The sequence below is a fragment of the Cetorhinus maximus genome, chromosome 4 (assembly GCF_964194155.1).
Source record: "Cetorhinus maximus chromosome 4, sCetMax3.hap1.1, whole genome shotgun sequence".
In the NCBI taxonomy this organism is placed as follows: Eukaryota; Metazoa; Chordata; class Chondrichthyes; order Lamniformes; family Cetorhinidae; genus Cetorhinus; species Cetorhinus maximus.
In genome coordinates, this window is record NC_135882.1 from 91,118,321 (window position 1) to 91,130,961 (window position 12,641).

The 12,641-nt window shown below is 41.4% G+C and overlaps 1 protein-coding gene across 3 annotated transcripts in view; it reads right to left on the minus strand.

Moving 5' to 3' along the window:
- lyn (LYN proto-oncogene, Src family tyrosine kinase) overlaps positions 1-12,641 on the minus strand; it is a 104,617-nt gene that overhangs the window by 58,860 nt on the left and 33,116 nt on the right. The window contains exons 2-4 of one of the 3 annotated variants that reach the window (XM_078540492.1): positions 7,747-7,811; positions 4,594-4,648; positions 4,405-4,504 (exon numbers count right to left, since the gene is read on the minus strand). In XM_078540492.1, the coding sequence (XP_078396618.1) occupies positions 4,405-4,504; positions 4,594-4,648; positions 7,747-7,806 (215 nt within the window). In that variant the 5' untranslated portion in view covers positions 7,807-7,811. Of the gene's footprint in view, positions 1-4,404; positions 4,505-4,593; positions 4,649-7,686; positions 7,812-12,641 lie in introns of all 3 variants that reach the window. The other 2 variants (XM_078540491.1, XM_078540490.1) reach the window with 2 other exon arrangements.

Consider the following 12,641-nt stretch of genomic DNA (forward strand, 5'->3'; position numbering starts at 1 on the left):
ATGTGATCAAGTCTAGGAACTCTTTGGTCTATAAGGCTCAACAAGGTGAGTTCTTAAAAAAAAGTTGTACCAGACCTAAAATTAAATAACTGGAAAGTGGCTAAGGTTTTATTGATAAAGTTTATACAGCTGAAGGCAAAAATAAACCATGAAAGCGTTTTAAAGTGAAAATCTGCTGCAGTGTTGAATTATAACTGATGAGGTATATTTATATTAGGGAGAGTTGATTAACTAGTGAGGCTTTGCTCAGCCATAGGACACAATGGTCAAGGCATTCTGTAAAACTGAGTGAGAAGAAAGATAACAACAATTTTTATTCCCCTTTCCCAAAGCTGAGTTTGAGGACAGTAATCTCACCCAAACATGGGGCAGAATTTTCCCTGTGGGCTTCTGAAACCCACAGTCACTCTTAACTGTTGGTCGGAGCCCTGAACTGTGGGAAATAGTAAATGTGATTTTCCCCAGAGGCCAATTCATGGCCAGAGGGTGTGCTCACCATCCAATTAAGGACAGTGGTGTGCACTCAAAGCTGGAGAGCCAATCAGAGTTTCCAGCTTGAAAGCAGCAGCAGGCAGCCAGGGAAGGTAACTGAGGTAGAAGTTGCATCAAAATGGAGGTGCCCTCTCTCCAATGGCTTTTGCAACCAGGCCATCACTGTGGAGGCAGAACACTGGCAGCAAGACCTCTAAACCAGCCTGGAGCTCTGTACTTGCCCCTCACCTTGGTCCACCACCTCCCATGCAGCTAAACTGGTCCCCACTAAAAACAGGAAACTGGAGTTCAATGGAAAATCCTGGTTGGTCTCTGTAAAAGATCTTTATAGACCGTTAATTGGTTACACCCCATCTGTGGGCAGGTAGCCCCACCACACCCCCTACCCACCTCTAGGGAAATGGCCTGGGGTGAGAGGGTGGAATCAAGGAACCAGCACTATTTTTAACATTCATTTGCCCATTTCCAGCCTGAGTGACACTGAAAATCAAGCCTATGGTTTCTACACAACAATGAAAATAAAATAGCAATTTACTGGGCTTTCCACAAATACTTCAAATCAGGTAGTATTTCTCCATTTATACAGTCAACAGGGCTGGTGAGATTATGCTAATGAGTGGTATCAAATTGTAAAATACAATTATTCAATCTTTTTGTGATGTGGTACATAACAAAAGTGACCATACCTTTTGCTGATTAAACAGCGCACAAAATTTATGGCAGTTTGTCAGGTGGTACGGAGGACACACAAGGTTATGGATTACTGAAAACTGTAACTCTTGCCACCAAACAGGAACAGTTATACATGTAAGGTGGGCAGCATAATTCAAATCCAAATTTAAGCAGCTGAGGGTAATACAGAGTTAACTGCATGTGCATCAGTCAATAATAGTGCAATGTCAACCTCTGAAAGTTCAAGTTAAATCTGAAAGGAATTACTGAATTTGACTCAGAACTGCTTAGCTTGAAAGCATGAATATAGGCACCTGATATATTTAAATGAAACAGTGAGACACCATTGGACTATGAAATGCTGGATGATTATGGAACTTCAATTCAGTGTGATTGAGTGGGACAAGTCTCAATTATTTTTTTATTGTACTTTCAATTTAACTTGATTCCATTCAATACTTAACTATTTAAGAGTTGTTTACTTGATGAACTGGTTTCAGGTAACATAAATAATTAATTGGCTACAAATGAAGTTTGATTAGCCATTCTCTGGTTGACAGTTGGGTTGCTGTATAAATGAAGACAGTAAAGAAGGTTCAATTTCAAGCTATTAAAGCCAGAAAGGTGTGGAGTTGAGCATTTGAGGGAGTTGAGCTTGAGGTACCAGAGCTCTCCCCTCCTCCCCAGCCAGGTTATCACTATATACAATATTATCTTAGAGCCAGTGGAGAGGAAATTTTCAATACGAGTATGGAGTGAGATATGAGAGTCATCACAGAATTTGTCAATCCAGTTTCAGAAATTTCTTGCTCAGTCCACAAGCATGACCCCAAACTTCCTGCCATTTCAATTCACCACCTTGATCTCACGCTCACATTTTTTGTCCTTGGCTTGCCACAATGTTCCAGTGAAGCTCAACACAAGCTGTAGCAACGGCACCTCATCTTTCGGTTAGGAACTTCATAGCCTTATGGATTCAATATTGAGTGCAACAACTTCAGGCCATGTACTCTGTCCTCCATTTTGATTTTTTTCCCCTCCCAAGTGCCAATCTGTATCCGGTTCTCATATTTATACTTTCAAATAGCACTGACCCTTTTTCTGCTGTTAACACATTCTGCTATTTTACTTTCAAATAGTGCTGACCTTTATTCTGCTATTAACACCTACTCTGGACCAAAGCTCTAGTCTTTAATACTATCATCACCAGTCCCTTTGTCTTGTGTTCCATGACATCTGTGTTATATAATCTCGCCTTCCCTCTAATCTATCCTTAAACTTCTATTTTCCTCCACGTGCACCACCCTCTCTTTTTCACATTATAAAACCCATCACATTTTTACCTCTCTCCTGTTCTGAAGACTCAAAATGTTAACTCCCTTTTTCTCTCCAAAGATGCTGCCAGAGCTGCTGAGTTTTTCCAGCATTTTCTGGTTTTGTTTCAGAAACTTGAACTTCTGGGCCAAAAAAGATGACTCTCCTTTAGTAGCCACACTCCTGGGCAGAGTTTTCTGCCTGTCGGGCGGGCGGGCCCGACCCAATTGCCAGCGTACGGGGAGCTGATCCCCGCCGGAGAAGCAGGCCTCACCGCCATTTTACGTGGGCAGGCCAATTAAGGCCCGCCCAGTGTGACATCTGGCAGGAAGCTCTATAAGCTTCCTGTGTGGGCATGGGGGTGGGAATTCCCCAAAAGCGAGTGCGCTCTTTCGCGCACGCGCACATCTCCCTGAGGCTAAGTGCTGCCTCAGGGAGATCGCTTACACTTTTAAAAGTATGAAAAATAGAAAAAAAAAATTCCCTAACATGTGACCATGTCGCATGAGATGGGACATGTTCATAATTTACATAAGTTTATTAAACTTTTTAAAGCCCTACATGAAACCACATCCCGCCAGTGGATAAGGTTTCATGTTTTCTCTATTTGCCGCTGGAGCTCCTGACCTGCCCGCCAACCTTAAGGTTGGACGGGCAGGTCCTTTAATTGTTTAAATGATCCTGCCAATGGCCTCAATTGGCCGTTGGCGGGCCCGCAGCTGATTTCGCTATGCCCCCGCCTTCCTGAAAATTTAAATGGGCCGGAATGACATTGGGGGTTCCGCCTGATGTCATCCCGCATCATTTTACGCGTTGGTGAGCGGGCCCCGCCCCCTGCTCTCCGATGGCAAAATTCTGCCCCTGGTATCAGAGAAGATCAGGGGTTTCCAAACTGTACTATTCAGAATGCTGCTGGGCAGGACATGTCGATCATATGCCTGACATCAGACCCCCAAGTCAACTGTTCTACTCAGAACTCAGTCATGGCAAGAGAACTATTCAGAATGTGGTCAGCCAAAGGACAATGCTGAATAGTTCAGGGCACAGATAATCCACAAGTGGAGCTAGGGATAGTCATCTGCAGTGGCAGCAAAGAGAGTCAGAATTCACAGGTGAAAGAAACAACTAAGTTCCAGAAACCGCCAAATAGACATGAATCCTGATATTCTGGGAGAGTTAATGGGAACAGGGCTGGTAAGTGATTAAAATGGGGACAGAGTACTCACCTCTAAGTCTGACCCGAGCAGTCCCCTACTGCCAGCTTTAGCTGTCGGGTCTCAGGAGGCATTAGAAACAATAGCCAGTCAGGCGAGGGTCTCAAATGTGTGAATGTCAGGGTCCTACAAATAAATAGGACCCCAATATGATTTTAATCCCAAATCGTCTGTGTGTGTCACACTGAATACCAAACTCACCTGAGAAATACGGGGACAAGCAGGAGTGTGATCATAATAAGTTTTGGTGGTTTCCTTGAGGACCAAGAGGGTTAGGAGAGTTCTCTGGGCCCCAGAAGGAAAGCATGGGCCTCCTCTGCCTTTGGTCAAATAGCCTTGGGCTATAAACATTTAGTTTCAACCTCAATACTGTCTGCAGAGCAGATTCCACATGACTGATCTTTTGAAGTATCTTTGGATGGCAGGACCAACATCCTGAAGTGGCCGAGATGTTGATACTTCAAATTTATTGAAAGGCAAGAACTACCTTACTCTTCATCCATGAGGCCCTTCCCAGGAAAGGATCGATCCGAATCACTACTGACAACGGCTCCTGTTTGTATCTTGTGCAGAGTTCACATTGGCAAAGGCAATTCTGTCACCTGCCTACTATCAGCTGATAAAAGTAGATACAAGGCAATTTCACTGAATTTAATGCCAATGTTGCACATATATTCTTAGTGAAAAAGAGAGAGAAATGTTAAGTACTTACTCTTCAAGCACTTTCAGTCTTTCTCCTTTCTTGAAGTTCAGGTCATCCGTATGATTTCCATCATATGCGTACAAGGCTATAACTATTTTGCCATCAGTTTCTGTACATGTAGAAGGTATATTAATTTGATTGCAATGTCAAAATAGAAAGAATGATTCCACACGGATACAAAGCTGCTTATAAATTTACCTTCAAACTTCTGAAACTTCTGGCCAGGTAAAAGATGAGAATCCTGGTTTGGATTCTGAAACAAGATAAGTGTTCAAGAACTTAAAACATATTTCATGTAGTTCATTACATGATCGCCTCCCTAATCCAAAACAATGAATATTATATATTGATTTGAGAGAAATAATGCAAAGTAATCAAGTGTTCATTGCGTTTGTGTGTTTCAATACAGACACAAGTAGTAACAATCTGCCCTCAAGTGAGTCAGAATGAAAAAGAAAGCATTTAAGTACATGGTTCTACAGCTGCACAAGCCCAATCATTTTATCCATGTCTAATATTGGAAGTGAGGTGTCATAGGTGCATTGAAAGAACACAAGAGAGTAGGTTTTTATATACCTCTTTAAAAAAAAAGTAAATGTATTTATTTTATTATTTAGAAAAGATAATTTTCACGGTACAGATTGATGAATTTTGTTCTTCACCCAAGAACCAGCCAACAGTTTTGTGTTAATTGCCACAGATCTGATAAAAGCTTCTCATGCAAGTTTCCCAGCAGACAAGGGCCTGAATTTTTCCTGCGTCGGGCGGGCTTGGCGGGAGTGGTCGCAGAACCGACCGCAGCCTGCGATCGGCTCCACACCGCCATTTTACGCGGGCGGGCCAATTAAGGCCTGCCCAGCGTAAAAGGTGAGTGGTAGCGGAGCGCTACCTGTGCGGGCAGGGGGAGGAGGGATAGTCGGAGCCAGTGCTCTTTCGTGCGCCTGCTTCAATCTCCGAGGCATGGAGCTGCCTCAGGGAGATTGGAGCGCTTTTGAAAAAAAATAAAATAAAATCAATAAAAATTGAATGAAACATATCCCCTCATGTAACTGTCACGTGAGATGGGACATGTTTTTATGTTTCAGAAAAATTTTATTTAATTCATAAAAGCTTTAGGAAACCTCATCCCACTTGTGGATGAGGTTCCCTAAAAAATGTAAAGGCCGCTTGGCCTTTTCGCCTGCCCGCCAACCGTAAGGTTGGGCGGGCAGTGTAAACTTGACATCAATTGCTTTAATGGCCTTAATAGGCCTTTAAATTAATTGGCGGGCGCGCAGCCGACTTCGGCACGCGCCCACTGAATGAACACAGCCCGATGACGTCGGGACGCATGCCCCACGTTATCGCGCATCATTTTACGCATCAGCGTGTCAGGCCTGTCCCTGCATGCTGACTGAAAAATCCTGGCCTAGGAGAAAATAAGTTGATATTAAATTTAACAGAAGTGCAGAAAACTGAAGGAAATTTTTTTCACAGCATAGTTTACTCTGGGTCAATGATCAAGCCATCAGTGAATGAACTGGTGCTGTAATCATTTCACTGCAACAGTGTCAGCTCAAAGGATTACCATTAGAAATCTGAGCTAAAACAAATAGGAGAATGCTTTATTGTATTTTAGCACATACATGCTCAATGTTTATAAACATAAAGCAAAACATTGTTAAATATTATCTGAAATTACATAATGAAGGGAACTTTCTGGAAGAGTATCGAAACCTTTATCCTAGGCAAGATGTTACACAAGTCTTTAGTGTGAAGAATCATTAGTAAATATAGTTTGAGAGAAATAACCAAAGTAGCAAATACAAGTTGAAGAAACTACATTACATTAATTATATTCAGCTTTGGTTATCACATTGTATTTCAACCACCTTGTGATAAATGGCAAAGTAGAGGTAGTCCTGCTACAGTTGTATTGAGTCTTGGTTAGGGCCCAGCTGCAATATTGCATTCTATTTGGACGACACACCTCAGGAAGGATATATTGGTCTTAGAGGGGTGTGGTGCAGATTCACCAAAATGATAGTGGCAGGGGCTAAAACCAGATTGGAGCAATTCAAACATGGGGCAAAATTTTCCATTGGGCGTGTGGGGCTGGGCCCGACACGCCGGAATGTAAAATGACACGCAATGACATCAGGCGTGCATCCTAACGTCATTGCGCTGTCTCGCGATATTTCGCTTGGCTGGCACGCGCCAGAGTTGGCTGCGTGCTCGCCAATAATTGATAAGCCTATTAAGGCCATTAAACAGGTAACTAACATGAATGTTATGCTGCCCATCCAACCCAACGGTTGGCGGGCAGGCGAAAAGGCCAAGAGGCCTTTACGTTTTTTAGGAAACCTCAACCACGAGTGGAATGAGGTTTCTTAAAGCTAATAATGATTATATAAAAAAATTTTCTGGAAAAAAAAAACCATGTCCCATCGCATGTGACACAGTCACATGAGGGGACGTTTCATTAAAATGTTTATTGTTTTTATTTATTTTTTAAAAAAGCGCTTCAATCGCCCCAAGGCAGCTCTGTGCCTCAGAGATTGAAGTGCTCTTTTGCATGCATGCGCGAAAGAGCACTAGACCCGACTCTCCCTCCTCCCCCCGCCCGCACAAGGAGCACCCAGCGCTATCGCTCGCGGTTTTATGCTGGTTGGGCCTTAATTGGCCTGCCTGCATAAAATGGCGGCGTGGAGCCGATCGCAGGCAGCGGTCGGGTTTCTGACTGCTCTTGCCGAGCTGCCCGACCAATGAAAAATCCTGCCATGGAGTCATGGAGACACAAATTAAGAAGGTGACAAAACACTTGGTAGACAAAAGGGAGATTGGAGATGGGGAGGTAAATTTGCAAACAGATTGCTTGAGATTGGATTATTTAGAACAGAGAATGCATTGGCAGTGTCAAAATGCAAGGAGAGGGAACCTTTTACATCTATCAGCAACAAAGCAGCAATGGAGCAAGAAGTGAGTCTTATGGATTAGCTGAGCTCAGGGAGGGGTACGAAGAGGAATCGAGAAAGATGCAAGTTTGAGTCTAGTGCAATAGGGAGCCCTTGGGGAGATGAATATTTTAACAACTAGATTGTTTTAATTCAGTGATGTTCATGACATTTGTTTAAAATGAAATACAACATTAGTTATTGGTGATGAAGTGATGATTGGTAAATAAAGTGAATTAGACAAATCAGAAGTTTCAGTTCATAGAATTGTGATCAGGACAACTGATTTTTCAATAGGTCAGTCATGCATGTATCCAGCTTTGTGCCCTGAGGTTTTTCCCTTCACTTCACTACTTACTGGCACTTGTGTATTGGATGTGGGATCTCTCACATAAATAGTTGGTTCAGATTTACGTACTGGTTTTTCCTTCAATTCTTTAGGTTCTTCAGTGAAGTTCTTTGACTTTATACATCCCATATTTTCTGTAAAACAATACAGTGGTTAAATTCTACAGAACTAACTACTGTGCATACTTCATGTTGCTATGTATTCAACAATGATTCTAAAAGGTGCATATTTATTTCAAAGCCTATTGTCACTCTTCCACGAACACTTTGGGAGTAATACTAGCCTTGGTCAGTAATGGAACTCCAAACAAAAACTGAACCAGATTGGATGTTAAATAAGCTACTGGCTCACTTTTTGCCGATTTTGTGCTACTGCCCAAGATCAACTACACTGTCTTTGTATAAAGACACTTTACTCAAAACGTGAGAGGAACTAAAGGTTTACCAGTTACAATTATTCAAAGTTTTGCACTCATTTTTAGAGTGCCTGTTACCATATCAAAACAAAATTGATATTCAGATACTACATCCCTATATTTCCCAACTTCAAAGCTGCTGTTAAAAATACAACAATTGGAATGCTATTATTCAAGCTAGCTCAGAAACAGATCTTGGGTACGTGGCAATTTTAATTCTGCAAAATAAGTGTCCCCTCACACCACATTAGCCTTTTGTCCCCTCAATTTGAATTGACCTCTTGATCTTGAGCCATTTTTAATCCGGTGCAATTGCTCCTACTCTTACTCCTCAAGAAGAATGAATCTACTCAACAATTAGGTATTCAAGGTGCCTAAGGGGCTCAGAGGAATTTTATGGTTTTGCTTCCCCCAATAGGCTGGTTTCAAAAAAAATATCAGCTTATTTTAACATGGTCTGGATGGCTGGGAAATGTGTGTAAGGCATAAGGCATCACAACTGTGCAAAACAGGTTAGGTGATTCAGCGGGTCCTTTCCTGCCTGTTATTTTTGTATGTTTGTACATTTGGAATTGATTATTTTCCCAACAGAACAAATGATGTATTCTCCACAGAACGTATTAGAGTTTAAGCATTACGTTTTCAAAGAAAATGAATGTGCACAAACTTTGAAAACATGTATGTCACAGGGCATTGAAGATGTCTATTGAAATTCAATATATTTCACTTTGCTAAATGTTGTGGCTCACTGCCTACTTTAAATTCACACAATAATGGTCAACTGTCTCATCCCAGGCCCCTTAACAGGAGATCGCCACTTTGTAAAGCACAGCCCAAGGAAGGAGGAGGAGAGGTTGGATCTTTATTAACAGACCAACCGGAAAATCGTTACGGGGAGGAAATCAACATCACACTCCTCCTGCTGCTGGAGGCACAAAGGTCAACACAGACAGGGCAAACAACCCTGGGCTTGGGGCACAAAGACAAATGATTCAACATAGTTAACAGTAGTGTGAAAGAAAGAATACCAAAAATTGGCAAGTCAGCCCACAATTTTGACAGGGCATGTGGTTTATTTCTTTTTCCATGTCGGAGGAAGAGAGAGATTGAGTGAAGTCAATGAAACTTGCTTTGAATGTTAGCAAGTATGTGTCAGTGAAATAATTATTTGAATCTTCTCCCTTCTTACCAACTGTTTGTCTGCCTTCAACAAGATTGGAGAGGTGTATCAGAGTTTTTAAATGGGAAACAGATGTAATCATAGAATACAATGTAAAAGATATTAAAAATACAGAATCCATGTACTAAGACAATATACAGCATTGATCCCGATTATTGATCGACAAACTTGCTATGAAGATTTGTGATTTTCAAGTGTAATAAAATTATTCAAATGATTTCCATTCCATATATTTGAAAACACAGTTGTACCATGTCTTTCGCGAAGGAACATCCAATATTGTACACTACTTTGATTAACCAGGTTTTTAAAAATATCTTATGATTTTAAAATTCTTATCCTTGTTTTCAAAAACCCTCCATGGCCTCACTCCTCTCTGTCTAATCTCCTCCAGTCCTATGACCCTCAAATAACTATGCCCCTCCAATTCTGACTTTTTCTTAAATTTATTCTTTCACGGGATATGGGTGTCACTGCCTAGAACAGCATTTATTGCCTATTCCTAATGGTCCTCGAGGGGGCCATGAGCAGTCAGCTTTTCGGACCACTGCAGTCCATGTGGTGTAGGTACACCCGCCATGCTGTTGAAAGGGAATTCCAAGATTTTGACTCAGCTACAGTGAAGGAATGATTATATAATTCTAAGTCAGAATGGCGTGAGGGTTTGAAGGGGAAATTACAGGTGGATGGGCCAAATAGCCTCCTCCTGTGATGGTGTTCCCACATATCCTCTGCCCTTGTCCTTCTACCTTGTAGAGGTTATGGGTTTGGAAGTTGCTATTGAAAGAGCCTTGGTGAGTTGCTGCAGTGCATCTTGTACATGGTACACCCTGCTGCTACTGTGCATCGGTGGCGGAGGGAGTGAATGTTTAATGTGATGAACTGGGTGCCGAACAGGCTGCTTTGTACTTGATGGTGTTGAGCTTCGAGTGTTGTTGGAGCTACACTCATCCATTGATGCCCCGCACCCCACCCCCAACCCCCTTCCCTCTACTGGCAAAAATGGGAGCAGCTGGAAATGGGGGTGGAACTTGGGTCTCACCTGCCATTTTTAAAGGCCTCTGGAATTGACCCAACTCCGCAAAAATCCAGCTCCTTGCATCAGGGAACATTAGTCAGTTCAACTTGAGAATTGCTTGAGCCAATGCTGGAGTATTAACATTTTACAGTGACAAATAGCAATCGATGGATAAAGCAGCTGGTGATTTGCTCTTAACATCTGTTCTCTCTGACAATGAGTCTTGCTCCTCAAGCTCCCAGAAGGAAAAACCAGTAAAAACTGAGAAATAAGAATATTGGTCCGAACTGGTTTTGTATACCTTAAAATGGAACACCAGTAAAAACTGGGAAATAGGAGTACTGGTCCGAACTGTTTTTTTCTTTTTGGGCTCCAGTTATATTGTATATTCTGCAAAAGTACAGGACAATTGTTTAGCAAACTGTTACCCAATTTTAGGGGAAAAATGTGGTGTGATATTAGTCATGAGGCTATCAAAAGGCAAGCTCACATATAGTCAGTCAACCAGGTCCTTCCCCTTGTTGAAAATTCCACTGCTGATTATAAGTTGGCACATAAAGCTCCATAAATCCAAATAGATTTTCAAGCGGAGGACTTCTCCTATGCCATCCCCAGAGAAATAAAGAATGAGTAGTGGAATTCTTGCCAGTCACTTACATCATTGCACCATTTAAGTTGGCACATAAAGCTCCGTAAATCCAAACACATTCTCAAGCAGAGATCTTCTTCTATGCCATCCCCAGAGAAATAGCGGCAAGTAGTGGAATTTTGCCAGTCACTTACATCATTACACCATTTAAAGTACGATAACAGAATATAGCTGGCTACAAGTAATTTATTGCTATGTTAACTCAGTTACAACCCCAAGACAAATTTCAGTTTCATTGCACTTTCAAGAAAAATAAACAGTTCCTCTCAGGACAATATAGAAAGAACTTTGTCAAGTGCAGGGTATTTCCCACAGTGATAATTAAATGGACCCACTTACCATGGGACAGTTGGCATAGTGTGCTAAAACACTATCTTTGGAGGAGATTGAGGGGGATACTAATTTGAGAAATTGCCTACCAGCCTGGCAAAGATGAATTAATCACAGTGCATAATCTTGAGTGAGCCTTGCGTACATCTGAATTCTATAAATATGGCATACTAGAAAATGGTGACTCAGTGGGGCAGGGTTGGGGTTGGGAGTTAAGTTGATGAAGGCAGCTTGTCAGAAGTTTTTTTGGCAGGACAAGGCATCTTTCACGTTTGGTGGAAGGGGGAAGTAGAAAGTTAAACTCCCTGCAAGACTCAGACTTCCTGCTTTGTCAGGGGACTGTGCCTGGGTTGCAATACAAAATATGTTTGATTATTGAGTGAGCTTGAGGGGAGACAAGTGGTTCAGTGATCAAAGTGTCAAAATGAAAATTTACTTTGCTATGCTTTTGTTGGGTGTGAGAGAGAGGAAAGGCAGGGGAGAAGTGACTGGTGCCACAACCAGATATGTTCAAAAATAACAACTCCTTCAGACACTTAGACTGGAGTCCCTTATGAGAACAATTTATTTGCAGATGTGACCACAAACTGCTACACTACCACTGTTTCAGTATGCATTGAACTGCAGGGAGCTATGCTGCCAATAATTATCTAAGCAAATTTGTTCAATTCATTCCATACTCCAACAATCATCCAGGCCAGTTTAGTGAAATAAATATACTTACCAATTGCAGCCCATCTAACAATTGACTAATGTAACTCAATTGTTTTTTTTCACAAAAAAATCAATCACTTGAATTTGCCAACAGTATTTACCTCCAGTCTTCATGATACGAATATCAACCTCTGTATGAAGTTAAATATAATTGACCTGTTCACCCCTTTTCTGAACCATGAACTCTGTAACCTCAAGCTATATCAAACCATTTACGAAAGTTCAATTTATCAATGGCTATTAAAATCTTGAAATCATTGACAAAATCTCACCTAAATGCTCCTTGCTCCAGTTTAACATAATCTATATACAATTCTTAATGACTTGAGTTGGTCTGTTGGACACTGAAATGGTAGAGATTGCAGATAAACTCATTGTCTCAATAGCTAAAAATGTCAGTCTCAGGACCTCAATTCTTCAGCGAATACATTCTGACCTTTGGTTTGGGTGAATGGAATAGTTTTTTTTTAAAAGCGCTATTCAGTAATACTCTCACCAAATTCCAAAAAAGGCCCTTTGAGCAAAAATATCTTTGTGCAGAACCTTCCTTACTTTCAAAATACAAAATCCGTTTATCTTTCCATCTCATTGGCTATATTATTTTTAAAATATATTTTAAACATGCATCAGGAGGGCAAGGAGAATTGACAAGTCCTTC